Source organism: Cryptosporidium ubiquitum (genome assembly GCF_001865345.1).
Source record: "Cryptosporidium ubiquitum isolate 39726 chromosome Unknown contig_4, whole genome shotgun sequence".
NCBI classification, from domain to species: domain Eukaryota; phylum Apicomplexa; class Conoidasida; order Eucoccidiorida; family Cryptosporidiidae; genus Cryptosporidium; species Cryptosporidium ubiquitum.
The window spans coordinates 739,443-761,548 of NW_021639820.1; the positions used below are offsets into that span (position 1 = coordinate 739,443).

The 22,106-nt window shown below is 33.8% G+C and overlaps 9 protein-coding genes across 9 annotated transcripts; 4 read left to right on the top strand and 5 right to left on the bottom strand.

The window, feature by feature from the left end:
• Positions 1 to 262: 262 nt before the first annotated feature.
• cubi_02458 (glycogen branching enzyme) lies at positions 263 to 3,391 on the top strand (the record flags this gene model as incomplete). The annotated part of the gene is made up of 1 exon (XM_029019469.1): positions 263 to 3,391. The coding sequence occupies one exon, from the start codon at positions 263 to 265 to the stop codon at positions 3,389 to 3,391; it is 3,129 nt and encodes a 1,042-aa protein (XP_028874590.1).
• Positions 3,392 to 3,656: 265 nt separating this feature from the next.
• Positions 3,657 to 9,182, bottom strand: cubi_02459 (DNA-directed RNA polymerase II III subunit; the record flags this gene model as incomplete). The annotated part of the gene is made up of 1 exon (XM_029019470.1): positions 3,657 to 9,182. The coding sequence occupies one exon, from the start codon at positions 9,180 to 9,182 to the stop codon at positions 3,657 to 3,659; it is 5,526 nt and encodes a 1,841-aa protein (XP_028874591.1).
• Positions 9,183 to 9,798: 616 nt separating this feature from the next.
• Positions 9,799 to 10,680, bottom strand: cubi_02460 (ZF-CCCH zinc finger domain-containing protein; the record flags this gene model as incomplete). Its single annotated transcript, XM_029019471.1, has 1 exon — positions 9,799 to 10,680. The coding sequence occupies one exon, from the start codon at positions 10,678 to 10,680 to the stop codon at positions 9,799 to 9,801; it is 882 nt and encodes a 293-aa protein (XP_028874592.1).
• A 139-nt stretch (positions 10,681 to 10,819) lies between these two features.
• cubi_02461 (uncharacterized protein) lies at positions 10,820 to 12,287 on the top strand (the record flags this gene model as incomplete). Its single annotated transcript, XM_029019472.1, has 4 exons — positions 10,820 to 10,856; positions 11,023 to 11,722; positions 11,782 to 12,079; positions 12,174 to 12,287. 4 exons carry the CDS (start codon positions 10,820 to 10,822, stop codon positions 12,285 to 12,287), a joined length of 1,149 nt encoding a protein of 382 aa, XP_028874593.1.
• A 77-nt stretch (positions 12,288 to 12,364) lies between these two features.
• On the bottom strand, positions 12,365 to 15,472 carry cubi_02462 (G-protein associated signal transduction protein; the record flags this gene model as incomplete). Its single annotated transcript, XM_029019473.1, has 2 exons — positions 12,365 to 12,884; positions 13,011 to 15,472. 2 exons carry the CDS (start codon positions 15,470 to 15,472, stop codon positions 12,365 to 12,367), a joined length of 2,982 nt encoding a protein of 993 aa, XP_028874594.1.
• Positions 15,473 to 15,900: 428 nt separating this feature from the next.
• On the bottom strand, positions 15,901 to 16,314 carry cubi_02463 (60s ribosomal protein L32; the record flags this gene model as incomplete). The annotated part of the gene is made up of 1 exon (XM_029019474.1): positions 15,901 to 16,314. The coding sequence occupies one exon, from the start codon at positions 16,312 to 16,314 to the stop codon at positions 15,901 to 15,903; it is 414 nt and encodes a 137-aa protein (XP_028874595.1).
• An 834-nt stretch (positions 16,315 to 17,148) lies between these two features.
• On the top strand, positions 17,149 to 18,625 carry cubi_02464 (uncharacterized protein; the record flags this gene model as incomplete). The annotated part of the gene is made up of 2 exons (XM_029019475.1): positions 17,149 to 18,281; positions 18,445 to 18,625. The coding sequence occupies 2 exons, from the start codon at positions 17,149 to 17,151 to the stop codon at positions 18,623 to 18,625; spliced, it is 1,314 nt and encodes a 437-aa protein (XP_028874596.1).
• A 288-nt stretch (positions 18,626 to 18,913) lies between these two features.
• Positions 18,914 to 20,077, bottom strand: cubi_02465 (uncharacterized protein; the record flags this gene model as incomplete). Its single annotated transcript, XM_029019476.1, has 4 exons — positions 18,914 to 19,322; positions 19,387 to 19,486; positions 19,559 to 19,962; positions 20,022 to 20,077. 4 exons carry the CDS (start codon positions 20,075 to 20,077, stop codon positions 18,914 to 18,916), a joined length of 969 nt encoding a protein of 322 aa, XP_028874597.1.
• Positions 20,078 to 20,475: 398 nt separating this feature from the next.
• Positions 20,476 to 21,858, top strand: cubi_02466 (microtubule-associated protein; the record flags this gene model as incomplete). Its single annotated transcript, XM_029019477.1, has 1 exon — positions 20,476 to 21,858. One exon carries the CDS (start codon positions 20,476 to 20,478, stop codon positions 21,856 to 21,858), a length of 1,383 nt encoding a protein of 460 aa, XP_028874598.1.
• Positions 21,859 to 22,106: the final 248 nt, after the last annotated feature.

A 22,106-nucleotide genomic window follows, 5' to 3' on the forward strand; every position in this document is an offset into this window, starting at 1 on the left:
AAAATTTTGGGAAGAGATTCAAAAAAGGGCATAAGGTTTAAGATATTAATTTTTGGTTAATTTATTTAATATATTATATAATTTATGAAAATTCAATATAATTGAGAGAAATTTAAAGTACAATAAAAAGAAGTTTTAAAGCTTTCACAGAAAAACAGAAAATATATTTTCTTTTTTGAATGTAAAATAGAGATATATGATCAATTTTTGTTAGAAATAAAGGTTTTGAACATAGTTATATTGCATGAAAGGTTCTTGAGAAATGTCAACAAGAGGAGTTTTACAAAAGTATAACATGAAGTCATTGAAAGAACAAAAGAGTGGCACATTGGGGAAACAGAAGACTGAATATAAAGTAAAAACCAGCAGTAAATTGACAGGCGAGGTATCAATTACGAGTAAGAATATTGCAAGTCCAACACAAAGTTTAGAAAAAAGTGACTCAGTATCGGTTTCATCTCAGGATAATTCCAATATCGAAAGTAGTGTTCCTACTGCAGCAAATAGTCCAACTTCATATTCTAGTTCAATGGTTTCAATTCCAGATGATCAAGGCGACGTTTACGAAGCCTTGGAAAGAGTACCAGATGATGGAAGAATCTTGGAACATGATTTACATCTTTTAAACAAGGCTATACACCCTGAACCATTTGGTATTCTTGGATACCAAAAATTTGGGGATGATGGCAAGTATGAATACTATGTCGTAAGAGCTTGGGTTAGGAATGCTAAGAGAATTCAGATTAAAGCAATTGATAGTTCATTTTCTCGTATAGGTGCTGATAATACACCAGTTGAGATGGAACAGAGATATATCGATGGTAACCCAAGCTGGATGTTTGAAAAAGCTTTCAGAACACTCAAGGAAAAGATTCCTACATCCAAAACTCACTTTTGTGGCTACGAAGAGAGCTCTGAGAATTCTAATATTGAAAATAAGAGAGTAGGGAATCAAAAAAACAAGGATGAATATTCAATTAACAAGTTTCCAGATGTTGGATCCGAAGCTATAAACACAAATGAGGAGAAAATTGTTTCTGAGAGGAAAGAAACAACACTTGATCACAATGTAAACATAAAGAAAACATATAATGCTGTAGATTCTATGAATAAATCAGTTGTAGGTTTAACTCCAAGCAAAGTAACACCTGCAGAAAATGTTACATCAAAGCTCAAATTGAATCTTTCCAACCCAATATCTTCAAAAATTCCGAGAATTAAAGAGAAGGTTAAAAATGAGACATGCAGTTCAGATGAAGCTTGTAATTGTTATGTACACGACAATGTAAACTCTGAAGAGTGCGTGAGGAAGTTGTATTACGAATTATTGGTTGAATACAATGGAGATAACTCTGGTAAGATTTTTGCCATCAGGGACACCTATTCCTTTGGGTTACTGTTAACAGATGGTGAAATGGAACTTTTCCAATCGGGTAGTTGTTGGCACGTTGATAACATCTTAGGGTCCCACATTGTTGAGTATAACGGAGTAAAAGGGGTTAGGTTTTCGGTTTGGGCTCCCCATGCTAAATATGTCCGTGTGGTAGGAGACTGGAATTCCTGGGATGGAAGAGTAAATCCCATGCGATTTCGTCATGGGGTTGGGATCTGGGAGCTGTTTATTCCACACCTGGGACCAGGTGAAAAGTATGGTTATGAGATACATTCTCATTCAAACGATGTATTTGTCAAAATTGATCCCTACTCACAGGAGTACGAAGTTCCTCCGCGCTATGCCTCTATCATAAGCGCTTGTGACGATTCATACAAAGATGAGTCTGAGCGTTTTTGTTGGCAGGATCAAGAATGGATACAGAGAAGGGAATATTTGGGACGCAAGGGCGAGATGAGGAGACAACCAATGTCAATTTACGAGGTCCATCTTCCAAGTTGGATGAGAAGAGAAAACGGCGACTATTTGGGGTATAGAGAGATAGCAGGAAGGCTTGTTGAACATGTCAAAAACCTCAATTTCACCCATGTTGAGTTTCTACCTCTTGCCCAACATCCATTTGAAGGAAGCTGGGGATACCAAGTTACAGGTCAGTATGCTCCATACAGTCGTCTAGGTACTCCTGATGACTTTAAATATTTGGTTAATGAACTTCATAAGGCAAATATTGGGGTCTTTATTGACTTTGTCCCTGCTCACTTTTGCAAGGACGCTTGGGGATTAGTATATTACGATGGCACTCCAACTTATGAATACGGAGATCCAAGAGAAGGTGAACACAAGCAATGGGGAACTGCTGTATTCAACTTTAGAAGAAACGAAGTTCGCTCATTCTTACTTGGAGCTGCTTACCATTGGCTCCGCCGTTATCATATTGATGGTCTTCGAATTGATGCTGTTAGCTCGATGTTGTACAGAAATTATTTGAGGCCAAATGGTGAATGGATTCCTAATGAATTTGGAGGTGATGCAAATCTTGAAGCTGTTAGTCTACTCCAAGAGCTTAATTGGGTCATCCACAAAGAGTTTCCTGGGGTATTTACAATGGCAGAAGAAAGTACAGCCTGGCAAGGAGTGACACATAAGGATGGAGGACTTGGATTTGATGCAAAATGGGATTTAGGATGGATGAATGATACCCTGAGCTACTTATACACTCCTCCTGACAAAAAAAGTGGTAAACATAATAAACTCACATTTAGAGGTCTTTACATGTCACATGAAAATTGGGTCTTACCTTTAAGCCACGATGAGGTTGTCAATGGTAAAGGTAGTTTACTAGATAAATGTGGATTCACTGGAGCCCCCTATATGGATAGAATTAGGACATTAAAGGCACTTTTTGGCTATCAAGTTGGAATGCCTGGACGTCCTTTACTTTTCCAAGGAGCTGAAATTGCTCAAGGAAGAGAGTGGAAGGAGAATAGATCTGTGGACTGGCATGAAGGAGAGGAAGATGTGAGAAAGAAAGTATGTATCTTTCTTAGTGATTTGTTGGCAGTTTATAGGAACAACGTTAGTCTCCATGCTGGTGATGATGAATCTTGGAACTTCCAGTGGGTAGATTGTGAAAACTCTCAGGATTGTATTGTTGCTTTTCTGAGAAAGTATAAAGAATGGTATAATGACGTTGTGGTTATTTGTAACTTTAGTTCTAGACGATATAACCACTATCCTATTGGAGTTCCTCATGGTAAAGAATGGGTTGTGATGCTTAATTCGGACGATTGGAAGTATGGAGGAGCAATGTTCGGTCCTGGAAACAACTCTACTGTACATGCTTCTCACGGAGGGAGAATTGGTTGGGACTATTCTCTCTGGATTGACATTCCTGAATTTTCATGCATTTATTTAAAGCCTTTATATAACAAACCAGACGAAAATGATTCACAAAAAAACAAGTCAGACGAGAGCAACCCAAATACTTTAGTCAACTAAGTCTCAGATTTCAGAATTACAGCCTCTGAATTACTCACTATTTTCTAAAAATACACCTCAAAAGAGGAGATATTCAAGATTATTTCACCATTACTGTTCGTCATATATAAAATCTTACATTGCTGAAGCCCTAATCGAAGAGGAAGAATTCTAATGATACATATGTATGTTTCATCTACCTATTAAGTTCAGCTAATATATAATCTTAAAAAGAAACCAGAAAAAGAAAATCTCTGGGCCTCCATTTAAAATAGGTTGGCACGGTCTACTTTTTAATACTACTTAGAAATTGGGAAAGCCTACCAACTGTGCCTTTCCTACTCCCATTCAGAAATAATTTGCTCTCATGTACATTTGGAGGAGAATTATAAAGGATGTCAAAAGATCCGGTACCGATTTTTATAGGTTTTCCCATTATAACACACTCACTTACCCCAAATACTGGATCAACTCTATTCTGGAAGGCTGCTTCAAATAAATGCTCATTTGTCTCCTCAAAAGATGCCAACATGAGTGTAGAGGCACGCATCTTTTGAATACCGAATCTCGAAATACCTAATACATCCCCTCTGAATGTCATAATATCAGCTAGTAACTGTATATGTCTTAAATCAATATCCATACTATAAGCATCCATACATTTTTGTACTTCTTGAATGATTACTTTTCTAGCTGCTTCAATTCCAAGTACTTCTCTGACTTCCATTACATGATTAGATACTGTTCTAGTACCAATAATACCGTTAATACCCATCAATTTCAGAAGTCCATATCCTTCAACTGCGAGACTGTAACACTTTCTCTTCTTTCCAGTATTAGGATCTTCCTTATCATCCTGTCTAATAACACTTCTCCTAATTCCTGGGATACCACTAACTACAACATTCTGTAAACCTTTTCTAAGTAGTTGTGTCTGAAAGTAAACATTCATTGTACTTCCTGATCCTGATCCGGTACCCGATGATGTTGAAGATCCAATTTGAGATATTCCCCCACCAATTAATATAGAAAGTTTCCAAAGATCAAGAACTTGAATATCTTCCAGTCTTAGTTTAATCTTTGAGATAGGTCCGTGATTAACAATGGAATCTCTTACTGTATATGCATTAATATCAAGATAATGGCTTTTTATGGTTTCCTCATTCAGATTAATGTTAATAAACACTCCATTTGGAGAGTAAAGCTCCTCTATATCTGAGACTACCTCATTTAGAAGAGTTTTAACAATAGATCCCTTAACTATTTGAGCATAATTAAAATCAGAGTCATTTTCCAATTTAGCCTCAATAATAGGCGTTAGAATCTTTGTAGCAGCATTAATAATTTCTTTAATCCTTGGTACTCCTAAAGTAACATTCATACTAGCAACTCCCGCAAAGTGGAAAGTTTTTAAAGTCATCTGAGTTCCTGGTTCTCCAATTGATTGAGCAGCAATTGCTCCAACAGCTTCTCCTGGTTCTGTGATTGCTTTCATGTACTTGGTCCAGCTTGCTCTAATAAACTCATATATCTGTCTAATAGTAATAGCATAGTCTAGATTATACCTTATAGGCCTCAATTTTGAAGAGGAAAAAGAGGAGCAAATTTCAGACTCCCCTTCCTCATCAATAATTCTTCTCTTTGAACCATTCATAAAGTTAGAGAACCCCTCTTCAATACTCCTCTTCTTTCCTGTAAAACTCTCCTCTTCGGATTTGCATTCTGTCTCAATTCTGTCTCCATTAGGAATCATACCAGAGTAAAATCTTCGGATATATTTGGAGAAGTCGCCAAGCTCTCGAGATTTTTCTAAAGATGCAATTCTGGAAACGTTTGGATCTTGCTGAAGAATCTGCCTAAACCATTCGGAATCCAATCTGGAATCATCAACAAAATCCTCAATAACCTGTATGTACTCCTCCAATTTGAGTCCTTCCCTTTCCCCCTGTACCTTTCTATATTTGGATATCCTCTCAATATGAGAAACCAGAAATTTTCTCATATTATTTGAAAAGATGTTCAACTCCCGAGTCTTCTCCTGATGAGTTGGAGACTCCAAGATTGAGATCTTTTGGTGGATCAAAAGCGAACTTGGAATAAGCTCTCTTGTCATCTTAATAAGAAATTCCACCCATTCCATCATCTCAAAAGGAATCAAAGGAACATTTGTATCCATAATAGGTAAATGTTTGTATACCAAATAATGAGCCAGAACACTATTCCTCATACATACGCACGTCTCATTCTTCCTGCACCATTCTAATCCATTTTTTGTGTACCAAATCTTCAAAGTATCTAATTTATCCATTATTGACTTTGGGATCTCCTTAGATTCATTCTCAAAGTATTTTGCATCAAAAATGATATTACTTAGATTCTGACTGAAACTGTAGGAAAAAAGAAAGTCAAGCTTTTCTTTTTCCTCCTCCTCACCCTTCAAATCAACAATCTCCTCTAACTCTTTTTTTAATTCCTCATGGTTCTCTTTTTCCTCTCTTATATCTACCATCCTCCTAAGTTTTGACCTAGTAACACCCTCTCCTGTCTTTTTTATACCCCTGATCCTCTCTTCTTCCTGTTTTTTCTCCACTTGTGCCAATAATTCATCTATCTCGTCAAATATTAACTGTCTATTAATTTCTCCCATCTCAACGGTATTCTCAATGCATGTTTGTGCATCATGAGAGCCCGCCGGCGCCACGTTGTTCTTTAATGGTCCTATGTAACTATTTGAAAGATAGTTTTCAAACAAAAGGAGAAGGTGATTAATAACCTCATTTGGAGGTGGTAGGAGCTTAAATCTTTGATTACTCTGATCATCTTTAGAAATTTCTGAAAAAGAATTCGTAGTTTTATCAGTTTCAGATAAAAGGGTGGGACTAGAAGAATCTAATAAAGGCTTTCTTTTAGATCTCTTAGACACTGAAAGTTTGAGAGTTTCTGAAGTGCTAGGATCTTCCTTGGAATTTTTACTTTCCAAAAATTCAAGGTAGTTGTTAAATAGGAAATAAAAGTTGGAATGAACTTTGGTTTGGGAGTAAATATGTTTGAAAAGCTTTTCAAAGTTGACAAGGTCTAATTTGTCCTCCATAAGCATTGGATTAAGCCCATCATCTCCATAGATAAACTGTATAATCTGTCCGTCACTAGTCCTGACAGTTTGGTCATATTTTATACAAAGATCCTCTAATGCTTTTACAAGTCTTCTTTGCATATATCCTGTCTCAGCTGTCTTAACAGCAGTATCTACAAGTCCTTCTCTTCCTGACATTGTATGGAAGAAAAATTCATCAGGTTGTAGACCTGAAAAGAAGCTGTTTCCAACAAATCCTCTGCTTCTTCCATCAACACAATTCATCTTAAAATGAGGAAGAGTTCTGTTAGTAAAACCATTTTGAATTCTCTGTCCTGCAACATTTTGTTGACCTACACAGGCAACCATTTGAGCTATGTTAATTAGTTGTCCTTTTGCTCCTGATAGGTACATAAGAAGAGGTTTATTTGAAGGAGGGAGACTAATATGAGAAGCTTTTCCTGCTTCATTTCTAATGTCATCCAAAATCTTCTTAACCTTAAGCTCTAAAGTGTCTTCTAGAGAGAGACCAGGATGAGGAGTTAGTTTCCCTTTCTCATATAAGTTAATTTCGTCTTGAACCTTTTGATAACCATTTTCTAATAGATTCTTCTTTGCCACTAGAAGTTCAGCATTTGGAGTTACATCATCTATTCCAATTGTCATTCCTTTGTTAGCTAAGTACCGTGAGACAAACCTAGAAATACGTCCCATACATTCTGAGCTCTTTTTTGAGTTGTTTTCACGTAATATATAGAAAAAAAGTCCTTCCTTAGATCCTCCTCCAAGAACTTTCTTTCCAATAGCTCCCGCTAAAAGTTCAGAATGTCTTACTACCACATATCCTTCATTGGGACAAAGATCTTTAAGATCTGATTTTGAGTCATAATCTCTTTCCTTTAGTTCAAATGAAACCTCTATTCTTTCCTTTTCATTTGAGTTTGGTCTCAAAATCATATTAAACACTTGTTTCCCTGTCCAAAGTTCCACAGGTTTTAGAATGGTAGGAGGAGGTAACTCCATAGGAATTTGTCCATTTGAAAAATGACAGCAATATTGGGAAAACTGGTCTCTAGTTAAAAATATATCCCTTCCTGTTAGTACATACATCCCTAGGAGAAAGTCTTGAGTTGCTGCTATTAGAGGTTCTCCATTTCTTGGTGTTACTAAGTTATTCATAAGTCCCATCAGATGTTTTGATTCTGATCTAGCTAGCTCATTTTGAGGGAGGTGAAGATTCATCTCGTCACCATCAAAATCTGCATTATAAGGAGCACATGCACATTCGTTGAATCTGAAAGTTCTCCATGGCATAACTACTACCTTGTGGGACATAATACTAAGCCTATGTAAGCTTGGTTGTCTATTGAAGAGGACTATATCTCCAGTCTTCATATGCCTTTCTACAATATCTCCAATCTCGAGACGTTCTGAAACAACCCTTCTATTGGCATATCTGAGACTGGATTTGCTCCCATTACTTTTATATACATAGCATGCTCCTGGCCATATATCATGTCCGTTTAAAACTGCTTTCCTTAAAGAGTCTATATTAATAGCATTAACTCTTTCAGGGTATGTAAGCTTCTTGGCAATAATCATAGGTACCACCACCTCATCAACCTCAATATTAGGGTCGGGAGAAATAACAGTCCTCCCACTAAAATCGACTCTTTTACCACTTAGATTTCCTCTAAAGCGTCCTTCTTTACCTTTAAGCCTCTGACACACTCCTCTACCAGCCTTAGGAATGTTCTTACTAGCTAGGAGTTGATTAACTCCAGGAGCATCAGCATTAATTAGTCTGGTACATTGAAGTTGAAGAAATTCCCAATTACCTAGTAACTGAAAAGTTTGGAATCCTGATTTCATTTGAGATTTGATAATATTATTCAAATCTGTGATTTCAGACAATATAACTGTTAAGTCATCCTCATTACTTCCAGACTCTCCCATAGTAACTGAAGGTCTGATACAATTTGGAGGGACTGGGAGACGTGAAATGAGGAGATTTCCGGGTTTAAAAGTCTCCAAAATATCCAAATCCTGATAAGGAACTCTTTCTAAAAGTGTTTGAACATAAATAGGAGTCAAATCTTCCACATAATCCTTGCCATCTATCTTAATAGTATGAGTCAACTTCATGAACTGATCCAAAGTTGGTCTAATTGTTCTTCTAAGTTGGCCTTGTTGAGACATACATCTTGGACAAGTCTTAACTTTTTTGCATCTCTCAACTAACTTTCTAAACTGTAATCTATAAGAATGAGCAATGGAACATGACTGTTTTAATCTGGCAAGATGTTGACGTTTCTCTTCTCCTTTAAGTAGAAAGGCTCCACAACTTTTACAGATACAACATAAAACTCCATACAAGTGTTTAAAGTAACCTACATGGAAGACTGGCTGCTGTAAATCAATATAACCCCAGTGACCTCCACATGTTTTTAAACTTCCTCCACAACTAGAACACTGTGCATCAGCCCTATGAGCTCCCAATCTAGAATCCAATACTCCTCCTTGAAGTGGGATGTTTGTCATTGGCTTATAAATCTCTCTATGTAATACTTCCATATGTGCAGATCTGGCAATTTCATCCTTTCCCATAGCAGAGAACTCTACTGCTTCAATATTACGTCTTTTAAAGACATTGACTACATTCTCCTTACTTAGATTGACATTTTCTGGAATTAAAAGCTCTTTATCTCCAACTTTAATTCTTGTTCTTACTGTCGTCATATTTAGCTCTATTTCTCTTCTATATTTTTCCCAAAAATAATGATTAGTTGTTCTATATTCCTTCCTCCTTTCTTCTTCTGATTTTTCAATTAAACTTTTTCTACTTTTACCATGAATACTTGTATTTTCGCCTCCTCTTCATCTCATTAGTTAATCCTTTTTTTGGCTTGAGCTTGTTGTGTCTCACCTATGTTCTTTGGTTTTATCCTTTCTTTTTGCCTTTTTCTTCTATTTTGTATCCTTTTTTGCTCAAAATCAATCCGATTTCGCTAGAATTACTGTTCTTTCTGGTCATCTTTAATTAGTTCAAATAATAGTAAAGCCCGCCTAAAATTTATGTCATTATTAACTATTATGAACAACCGGTACTGGGGAGAAAAAAATGGAATAAAAAAAGAAATTGTGGGAGGAAAAAGAAGAGATTTGGGAGAAGAAAGGATTGGGAAACCAAAAATATGGTATTAATTGAAGGGTTTTAAAGAATAATGGAAAAATGACTGAATATAATTAGAGGGAAAGAAAAAATAAAAGTAATATAACTTAAAACTAATGCAAAAACAAATAATTTGCATGGAAAGCCCGCCAAAAAGAAAATAGGTTTTAGGAAAGAAATTAATTAAGATTGAGAAAGATTGTCAGAAGACAGGCTTTCAGATTCGGAAGAATCATGGGAATCAGATTTGGAGATTAGATCTTGAGGTATGGAAGCAATATTGAATGTTCCTTTTGTAGGGAGACTACATTGGAAACACTTGGAGGTATTAACATAGTGATTAAGAGCACATTTTTCGCAGAAATAGTGATTACAGAGAGTAACAATAGGATTTGAGTCAGATCTCCATTTTTTTTTGCAAATGAAACATTTCTTTGGAGGTTGATTAGAGTTAGTGGATTCGGACAAAAGGTTACCGTCTTCATGATTGGAGTTACCTTTAAAAGTGGGGTTAATCTTCAATCTCTTTCTCTTCTGTTCTTTATCCCACTCTCTATCTAACTGCCAACCGCTTTTGAAATCACTTCTATCATGAAGGAATTTACAGGTATCTCCGAAACCACAGTATCCAGTTTCTTTAAAGTCTTTACAAATATCGTGCTGATAATCCATTCTTAAAGTGAGCTTAATATTAGGATTTCTGGATTCTAGAGTTTCATATTTCCTTCTTGAATAAATAGTTTTAGAGGTTTCCTTATTAGGAGGATTTGGTTCATGTAGATCTAAGTCATAGTTGTTTATAATATTGTCGTGACTAAACTTTCGGTTACTTTTATGTGAAACAATAGAAATGAGTTCGTCCAGTTTTTCATCTTTTTCAAAATTTGGATCTTTTACTAGATCTGAGTCTTTTTTTAACTGATTCCTTTTCTTGATTTCATCAATATCTGTATTTAAGGATCCTTGAAAGTGTGTTTCTTCATATATTCTCGGATTACTTTCCTCCAAGTTATCACTTTGAACTTTTCTTATCTGTTCTTTGCTAACATTTCTCTTTTTGAACATTATTCTAATTAGAGAAAATGCAGAAAGTATTTATTACTCTTTATTTTTGAGATCATAGCTAAAAAATTTTTGGCGCCAAAATCATGTATATGGTAACATTCAGGTAAACATACTCTAAAAATTGATTTGGATATCGGAGATGACTGAGACCCAGAAAACTCTGCATTTGCTTGAGGGTAAGTTAATTCATAAGTGTTGGAAGTCAGTCTTTGGTGGGATGTTTCAGTAAAGTGTTTATTAGTTGTTTCTTTATCATGAAATATACTAAATATAAACTAAGAGGAGAGACTCTAAGATGAGATATACTAATTTAAACTCACTTTCTAACTCTATTATATTTAGAAGCAGAGTATGTGGTAAGGAGTCTTTTGGAATTTGAGAAGGATGACTTGGAGAAGGGGCTACAAGATTACTTGGCGTTGAAATCCAAAATGGAGGTTTTGTTTTTAAAAACTAGTAAGTATAAGAAGTTTCTAGCAATAAAAGACCCTTCTGAACAGATATATGGGCCTAAGATGCTTGAGAAGATGAAGAATATGTGTTTAAGGTTTGAAGATTTAGATGAAATTTTCGAGGAGCAGTTGAACCCAATTTATGAGAGCATTGAGGCAGAATACAACAGGAGAATGCTAGAGATGGATCAGGAGGAGAAGAAAAGAAAAGAAGAAGAGTTTCAGAAAAGAGTGCAGAAAGGTATACAAGAGACTTATCTTGAAGAAAAGAGACGATTGGAAAAATTAAAGGAAAAACAAGAGGAGGAGAAAAGAAGGAAAGAAGAGTTGGATCGTTTAAATCAAGAGGAGAAAGATAAGTTGGATAAGATGAATAGGAGAATAGAAACTATTATTGAGTTTATTAGAGGTTTAGAGACTAAAGAAGCTTTGAATGAGTTTATTGATACTGAAATATATTCAAAATTAGAAATTGATGAATTAAAGATTGTAGGGATTGGAATATTGTTGTTATTAAGACAAGAATTGGAGTTAAAAGAGTTTTATACCTGTATCCAGTTAATTTCAGATCTCCTTGTATATATTTTAAGGTAAGCTTAGGGATCATTTAATTAAGACTATTAATATTGATAATGATAACACAAAACAGAGATCCATCAGATATTAAGTACCGTTTGGTGAGGCTGAATAATGAGAACTTTTTCAAATCTTTTGGAGACAAAAAAGGATCATTTGCAATATTTTTTGGGGTTGGGTTCAGAATTCTTCAGGCTGAAGAAAGAAAAGAGTACTACACGATTTTGTCTTCTGATAAGGATTTTGCATTAAATGCATGCCATCTAAACTCGAATGATGAGTACTTAATACTTAGAGAGCCTGATCCGATTGACAAATTTGAGTTTTGGATCACTTGGATGGAAAAAATAGGTTTAATTAACGATATATTAGTAAGTTATAATTGTGATATTGGATCGAGAATCTAATATCTATGAAAGTTAGTTATAATGAGCTGATTAACTGAGATTATTCAACAAATTTTAGAAGGAGGTCTTGAACCTTAGATATGATCGAGATCTTAAAAAAGAAGGTATAGAAAAACTATTAATAAAAATTATATTAAGTTTAAGCCAGGAAAAGTCTCAAAGTAAAGTATAATAGAACCAAAAAAACATATAAAACAATACTATTCTAAAGAAAATCTAGAAAGTATCATATTATTGTTTCAATTTCAATTAATGATATAAGTAGTTACCATTTGAACTAGACTGATTATGATTACTTTGTGCTAATAGATGATTTTCATTCTGTTGGTTTTGGTAATAGTGGACATAGTCCTCTCTATAATAATCATGAATATCCTTAAAATGCTGCTTATTACCTCCAACAATAATATTTAGGAGTAAGACAGATGTTAGAGAAATGATCAAACACATTACTAACAATGTTGGACCAAACTTATCATTATAAGAAATTGGCTCCTTGGTCTCCAAAGCTTTGTTTCTTTTTAAGTAAATATAATAAGAGTAAGCAATAAAAAAAATAGCAACAGGAGCCATAATTAAACCGCATATATGACCAACTTGGGTTCCAAAACTAAGTAAAGAGACAGAAATAGTTGCTAATAAAACAGACATATTCATCCACTGAAGAAGCGTTCTCTCGTTTGCAAAAAAAGTCTTTGGCTCAACTCTAACTGCTGAAGATACACATTTTTTCTGATTATTATTTATATCTTTATTTCCGGACTTTTCTCTACACATGCAAAAAATTGACCGGACAATACGCGCCATGTTATGTGGAAAAGTCTGCGCATGTGCATGTATACCGGTGTCCACATCATTGCCAAGAAGTGGTACATGCAGGGGGTGGGGTTGGAACTGTGTGCATTCACGTTTGATTTCGTTTTTTTTGATTGGTAGATTTTTTAGTGGATGCATATTGGAAAGAGTTTGCGTACTATTTAAAGAAGATAAAGAATTCGTTTGGATTTCATTGGTTAGAATACTGGCTTCTCTTTGAGCAGTCACTTCTTGATCATGCAAAATTCTCGCGTTTTTTCCGGTGTGTAGAACATCGATTTTTGGCATGGAATTGTTGAAGGAGGATTTCTCGGGTTCAAATGATTGGAGTTGTTTGTTTCCAGTCATTTCTTTATTTAAAGAAACCGATCTATTCAGGGTTTGAAGAGCTTGAGATTCTGAATTGGAATCCTTGATATTATTGGTAATTTCTTGTTGGCTTTCAGACTCTATAGCCATAAAATTAAACCAGTGTGGAACTTGAAGTAGGTTGTTGCTGAATAACAAGGCAGTACAAGTTTCAATGTTTGAAAATCCGATCACTTCTGAAACAGATGCAAGACCAAGAATATCTTTAAGTATATCTCTGGGATTAAGGTTTTTAGAGAGGTTTTTGGTTGAGTTTTGTAGGTTTCCAGTGTCATTGGAAACACTTACACTTAGTATTCCATGGGAGATGGCTTTCATATTTTCAGAGACTAATGCTTCTGTTTGTGGACTAACAATAAAAGTGTTGTACAAAATTGAGGGTCTCATATTGAAAATAGAATTGGTTCCTAATTCAGTATTTGCAATCTCATAATTGCTTCCACTTTTATCAGAGCTCGAGTTTCGATCACTTTGAACTGGCAAATTATTCATTGAGGAACCATTTCCTTGAAAATGTTCATCAATAAGCAGCTCTGAGTTAATTTCAGGCATGATCTTCAAGTTATTATCAATGTGGATACATATATTTCTCCTTGGACTTGCAAAAGTTGTTCTGTGAAACCAAAGATGAGAAAATGGTCCTAATTTTCTAAATTGGATGAATTCAATAAAACAATTAAGAAGCATTATTTGGTCTTGTGATAAGTTTCTTCTGGTTTCATTCAAATATGTGTTTAAATCAAAGTTAGAAGATAATAATGGGTTTTTGCTTTCACGCCTCAAATCCCCAAAAGTCTTGAGAATATGAAAAACATCTTTTTGTTGAATCAGCAAAGTTTTACTACTAACAAAAGCTTTAGATCCTTCAAAAGAAAACAAACTTCCTACCTGATTCGTTTGGTCACTACTTACTGTTTGATGAACAAAGTTATTATTCTTCGGATCGTGCCACTCAGTAATAGAACAGCTTGGTTCCATTGGGTGTATCCAATCCAAATTTAGCCACTGGTCTGGACTTCCTTCATTTTCCCCATACCATCTCAATCTAAATGTATAGTCCAAATACTTTTTTGGGGCAATCTTCTCATCAGAGTATGCTTGGATTCTTCCGGATGTATTTTCTTCAATTTGAGTATTACTTTGAGAACTACAAGAACAGAATCTCGACCTTATTTCGCGAATTCTATGGTATTCACTGAATTCCCTATTATCAAAGTACATATAAGATACTGTCGAAGTTTGCAAAGCCAATGATGATACATTTTCGCTTGAAGTCTTTTGAGAGTTTGTGTTGTTTGTGGGAGTGAATAAGTAAGACTTGTTAATACTTTCTTCTACGTTTAGTAATCCAACTGAAACAAGAGGGACTATTTTGGCTAATAGTACTTTAACCTTCATCACATCCTCAGCTAAAATAAGATGCTTTGAGTGAATTTCAAATGGTGGCTGTATTGAGGTTTCTTTTTCCAAACCTGCATCGTACTTTAAAGATTCCTCCTTCATGAGGAAATTATTCTTAAGCTCTTCAATTTTTGCATAACAACTTGAAAGACTCTCGAGAAGCAAATCCAAGTTCATATTCATAAATGATTCCCTTGCAAGTCTTGCAAGATACCAAGAAGAAGAAGTTGACTTATTCATCTTATCATACTTTTTGGTTATCTTTCTGAAACCTGTATAATTCAGTTGTTGGTAACTTTCTAAAAATATTATTTCACCACTTCTACGTTCAAGCTGTTCTACTAATGGCGAAATCAAATCATCCAGAAGTTCTTTGCTCATTCCAGCCTGGAAGAATGAACTATCACAATCATTTGTGTTACTATTATTACTGGAATTATTTGATATACCTAAGTCTTTGCTAATCTGATCTATATATCCTTGAATTTGTTTAAGAGAATCCTTTATGTTAGTATACATTATACTGCTAAATGAATTAATCTTATCCAATTCATGGTTTAATAAATCCATAAATCTACTTTCTGCTGGCCTATATATGGATCCTGCTAAAGCTTTAATATTCCCAAAGTTACTTGTTACCTCATTTATGGTATAACTTGATGTATCTGATCCAGTTATCAGTTTTATTGCTTTTTTAAGATCTTTATAGGACAAATAATGTTGGCTATACTGTTGATTTACATAATGCTGAAGCTTTTTACTGAATTTCATAACTATTCAATTATTATTCCAGTATTCTGTGAAGATCCACAAATTCAATATTAAGTTCCATTTAACCAATTGGTATTTATTGGTTAATAGTTAGCAATGATAATAATCACTAACACTACTAGAATTCTATTGTTAATATATCACTCAAACAAAAAGTATCAGTTACTTAAGAAATTCCATCAAACAGTCAAAGTCTCCCCTTTATAAAGAAAGATCCCATATTGACGAGCGAACACTCAAAACATGAGAGTCTGTTCCCCTCCCCCCCCAATTTCCAAATCAAATCCCATCCACTCAACCCCTCTGAAAAATTCCGCATCTCTCGACAAGGAAACGAAAGAAAAAACATGCAAAAATAAAACAAGTTTCAAAGGAAACTGTTCTTATAATTGAAAAATTAAGAGTAACCTAAGCTAAAAGAATTTCAATTATTCATCCTCCTCGATTGCGAGTCTGGCATTCTTGTTCAAAACCTTCAAATTTAACTGTTCAGCTCTCTCCAAGATTTCTCTTCTCTTACGACTGCTTACTCCGGATGCAATCTCGACACAGAAAGTCTTGTTATGCATTAAAAGCATATGTACCTCCTGGGGATTTGAAACGGTAAACTTATACAAACCGTTTGGAAGCATCTTGCGAGTCTTGGCATCACTACCATAACCAATCTTTGGCATCAAATAATTACCCTTGAATTTTCTGCGTACACGACAATCAATACCTTTTGGCTTTCTCCAGTTTGGTTTTACTCTTAAGAAACGATCAGATTGGAATCTGGTGAACTTTTTAGTTCTCTTCTTAATGATTGCTTTTTTTGGTCTGTTCTTAAAGCTTGTAATCGACATCTTTTTTATCTAAAAAAAAATAAGTCTTTAAAATCTGAGTAGTATCTAATATATGAAATCTTCTATAATAAAATAGAAATCACGAGTTATTATTTTTCTTCTTAATGAAAAAATAAATCAACTCGTTTCTAAGTTAATCCAAACTTTCTCCTTGAAACAGAAAATAATTAACCGGCTTTTTTTATGCTTTTTATTAATGTAATAGTAATTATTTATTAATACTTAATTTGAGACAAAACACTTTGTAGATTGTTTATTTAAATGAGACAGTATTATTTATTATTTTTTTACTTATTTAAATTTTCCTCTAATTTACTATTAATACACTTTTTTTTCTTCAATTGTCTCTATCATTTATTATTTATTCGGTACCCCTTTCAGGCGGCACGCCTTGCCCGCCACATCACGTGCTGCATTATTGTGGAAAAGAATCAGAAAAAAACAGCAAAAAAAAGAGGAAAAAAATTGAGGAGAGAGAAACTTTGGAGTTGATTGATGATTGTTTTTAGTTTCAGATATGATTAATTTTGTTGTAGCAATTGGGTTATTTGAATAATTGGATTCTGCTAAATATAGGGAAAGAAGAGAACCGCATGCATTTAGAGATCTTGAAAATAGTTAAAATAAATTTTTTTTTAGTAGTTGAAAAATAAATCAAATTAAAGAGTTATAAAGAAATTAGTAAGTTTGAATATTTAATAAAATCAATTTTTAGGGTTTTGTACTTTTTTCTTTAAAATAAGTAAAAAATATATAGTTGCAGTAACACTCCTTGAGTGGCTGATCATATCTCTAGTAAGATGTTCAGGTTTGAATTTAGAAGAAATAAGAGTGATGGAAGGTTGGCTTCCAGAGTGGGCAAATGTAGAGAACTATGAGTTGAAAGAAGTATATATTCCTCAGGATGAAAAAGAAATAGGGATATGTCAATATAATATACTGACATCTGGGAATAAGTTGGAAAAAGATCATGAATGGCTTCTGGAGAACCGAATTAGATATTCCAGAAGAAATCGTTATTGCTATTTTCACTTGGATATACGTTTTGGGGAGATAAGAAATCCTCATTATTGGAGATATATTGGCATAATTAAAATGTACAAAAAGGTTCAAAATTTGGCTTCTTACTTTAAAGGACGAGATTATCTCCTACTATATGTGGATTCCGATACCATGATTTCAAGATTCACAGTAAGAATTGAGGATTTTCATGAAGTGATGAAGGATTCATTTTTATGTATATCTGTCGATGATAAATGTGAATTTCAACACTACATATTAAATGTAGGAGTATTATTAATGTCTCTGAAAAATTTAGAGACCCTAATGTTTTGTATTCAGGTATTGGCTCTGCAGAAAATTCAGTATTTGCTACCATATTCATCAGAATGGAGTAGATCTGGTTTGAATGATCAAAACATTGTTATTTCTCTATTAAATGAGACAGGGAGATTGGATATTGAAAAAATACAAAGCTATTGTTTGAGTAGAAAACATCTATTTTGGTCAGGTTCCGAGGATCAGTGGGTTAATTTGAATTTGTCTAAACAAAGCAAAGGAGTAGTAGTTACCCCAAGTATATTTTTGAATCACATTATAAGGATGGATTATATTATGAAATTGAACAGGATGACTAGTATTTGGCTAGAAAAGGCTTGGATTATTCATTTCAGTGGATCAAATAGACTAGAACAATCCTTCATGATCCAGAAGCTCTGCTTAGAGAGATCCAGAAAGTTTGAGACAAGCCAGAGTTCTCACTTTAATGAATGCCCAGAAAGAATAGAAGAATTAATGAATAAAAATGAGCTCAAAAAGGTTGAAACTCTCTTTTCAATAAATATGGATTCACAGCTAGACCCTAATAACTACATTGGACAACACTATCTAGATTGGATTAAAAATCTCAAGCAGACAGATCTTGGAATCAAAAACTTAAGTAATAGATACTCTATTCTAATTGATAGGTAAGTCTAAGAGTATAATAAGGGAAAAAGTTGTAAGAAAAGCCTTCAATGACTCAAAGTAGCAGTAAAAATGCAAATACATTGACATTCTTTTATATCTTCCGATTATTCTCTATTATTCCTTCTAACTCTCTCATTCTATTACTTTATATTCTTATTTTAGAATAATTAGACTCTTAAAACTGAGCAAAACCAAAATATTCACTCAAACCTCAAAAAGAGAATTAGTTGGAGCAATTCTACAATTCACTGAAAACTCAAATAAATTTGGATCAATCTTCGAACAACTTTATTCTACAGGAATAGTAAGTCCATACAAAACATTTCTCAAAAAAGTAACTTAATCTTGCATGCTACTCTTTCAAACCTTTCTTTTTAGTCAAACAGAAAAACCATCAAATCACAAATCAAAAACGCCATCGAATTCTCAAGTATTTTCAACTTTTTTTCTCTGTTCAATAAATGTCCTAACTATTTTGAACATGAAAAAAATTCACCAGATCTTAAAACTTGTCTCGCTCCTTAGATCTAAAATAGGTACCGGGTACCTATTTTGCATGCACGGATCATGGTTGAAGGTTGGATATGGGAAATTAAAATTAGGTTATAAATATATATATTTAAGTGTTTTCTCAACAACAGAGCAAGTTTTTGATGTTTAATATTACTCTTTCAACGCAATTAACGAGCTGGTAGTTATTAAAGATGATGGAGGAGTTTTCAAGAATTGAGTGAGGAAAATAGTCATCTTGTAAGCCTAATGAAATAGTTCTAACAATGCCAGATTGTCTTTTGTCTTCTGGAGAATTTACTTGGTAAGATTCAGTCCCATAATTGTTTGTAAGTTCTTTGACTCTTTGTTCGAGCCGAAAACATCTTACCCTAAGCCCATCATTTTCTAATCTGAACTTCTCCATTAAGGAGGATGTTTCACTAGCTATGCTCTTTAGATTGTCCTTTTCAAATTGGATTTTTTTTAGAGATTCTATGACTTCTTTGGAACGGTTGTAGTCTTCCTGTAAGCTTTGAATATGAGATTCTCTAAAGATGATGTTAGAAGTAAAGTTTAATCTTTTTGGTTTAAACAAGATTAGGTTTAACTTACAGAATAGATATATTGGTATTCTGTTGGCTTAGTTGGGATTTTAAATTAGAGTTTTCCATCTCCAGCTGTCTATTTTTCTGATTCCACTTTTGAATTCCAGCTAATTACATTAAATTAATTGTGGTTAAAAGTATCAAAATAGGAATATATCTAATTCCTTAATGAAACCTACCTTGACTTTCAAATAATAGATTCTGAATATTCTCGGTACCTTCTATTTCACAAATTGATTTCCATAAACCTTGAAATGATATTATTTCTTCCAGAGCTATAATGAACTGTTTACACTTTGAAATGACTTGAAATTGTTCTTCTAGACCTTTTTTTAAGTTTAGATTAATCTGATCCTTTACATCCAATTCCTCCTGAAGCAAGTTGTCTGTCTCAAGATATAATTTAGAAATACACTCTCCACAAATTAATTTATCATATATTTTATATTCAACGGTACTTATATTACAATTTGAACATTTAATTTTTCCACACAAAATACAGCATACTTTCTGAGACTCTTCTAAATTTGTACATTGCTCACAGCTTTCAGAATCTTCGATAAGTTTTCTGTTCCCAACATTCCTAATCAAAGATGTGATGCATAAAACTTTTTAAGCGTGATCCTTTTCTTATGGACTTACTCTGGAGAATTCTCTTTTATTTTTCCCCTTTTTATTTGTTTTGGACTCCAACTCATCTCTCCTTTTCTACTTTTTTTTTATTTTTCTTTTGAATCTTTTATCTTTAACCTTTAGATTTTGTGCATTTTTGTGCATATCTTCCCCTCCTTAATACTCTATACCGGTATTACACCATTGATTAGTAATGTAAATATAATTGGGCGGGAAATCCCAAATGCCGGTATATAAATATTAAAGGCATAAAAAATATTTGGTTAGGTCATTTTTGACAGTAAACGGGAAAACTATATTTTTTCCTTCAGAAATTTGGAATTGGGGAGAATATAAACTTGTATTTAAGGTGCAGAGAATCAGTGTTTTGATCCCAGAGATATAACAAGATTTTATAGATTCTTTAAAAGAATATTTAGGGAAAGAATAAAAATAGTACTGAAATTAAGGAAACGAGAAAAAAATGGATAGTCTAACAATGGAGGATAAAGGGGATTTTCAGGTGGAAGTTTATTTTTGGACAAAAATTAATGATCCAAGACTCCAAGCTCCGGAGGGATCCTTTATGATAGAGTCAAAATCTGGAAGGGCAGAACTTTCGGAATTACTTAATGCCTTATTGAAAACAGAAAGTCATATTACTTTCGATTTCATTATAGAAGAGGTATTTCTAAGAGGTACAGTTTATGATTATATGAGACAGAGTGGGAAAACTAGCGAATCTAAACTTAAAATAGAATATTTAAGAACTCTTAGTAAGCCTTCATTAAAGGTTTTGGATAAACAAAAGGATTGGATTAGAAGTATTGCAGGAGGGATAGAGACAGATAATCCCATGGTAGTAGTGGGATTTTATGATGGAAGAATCAGATTCTATAATACAGTTTCACATGGAAAGGGCAAGAAAGTGAAATTGGAAGAAGAGGACAAGAACAAGGAAGCATTTGAATTTAATGTAAATGAATTATTGCCATCTGGAGATTCTACTTCTATTTTCAGAGTCCAATCTCAACAACTAAATGACTCTGAATTTTCCAAAGTTTGGGCCTCAACAATGAGTGGTTCGATTGTAGGTTTAAACTACTCAGCTAAGACACAAGAATGTATTTTAAAGAATGTTAAACTCAGAGCCAGCCTTGCCCCTATTGAAGCTCTCTGTCCTGTAAAAGGATGTGATTCAATAATATTAGCAGGAGATGCAAATGGTAATGTATTAGTATTCTGTGAAAATGACGGTATAGAGGACGATTCAAGTAATATACAAAATATTGGTAGTTTAAATTGTATTGCTAAAATCAGGAGCCATTCTTCCAATGTTACAGATATACTTTCTATGGGAGACCATTTGATTTCCTCAAGTCTAGATGGTAACATTAAAGTGTTGAAAGTTTCATTAGGAGAAGCTATTTGCGGATGGAATATTAAATTCCCAACATTTTCTTTATCAAGTCAAAATCCTATAGCAGGAAATGTAATTTGTACTTCTCATGATGATGGTAAAGTTAGGATTTGGGATCTAAGAGCAGGAACAACAAATCAAATTGACCTTAAAATTAATAAGGGACTAGATTCATTATCTTTTGATAGAAATACTCGTTTCATCCATAGAAGCAGACTTCTTGCTCATAAGGAAGTTGTTCCACAAGCTGTTTGGAATCCATTTAGTGAATACATGATAGGATCAGTTTCACATGATATGGATTTAAAAATTCTGGACATAAGATCTCCAAATTTACCACTTCAAGCTGCAAAAACTGACTCTAAATTACTCAGTCTCTGTTGGTTGAATGAGCATACCATATATACAGGAGGGTCAACCGGAGAACTTATAGTTAGCTCATTTTAGTCATTATAATTAATTCTCTTTTTTTTTTATTTGAAAGTAGAAAATCTATAATATATACTGATTGATAGTTGAATAATTCCAAATCAAAGCTATTGTCTTGATACGTATGATTTTGTGACCTCAATAAACAAAATAAAAAATAAGCCAGTTTTCCTGCAATTTAATTAAATACAACAAAATGTTGTTGGATGATTGCATTAGAATTACCATAAAAATTCTGGATTAACCTTGATTATTGTTATAACTTA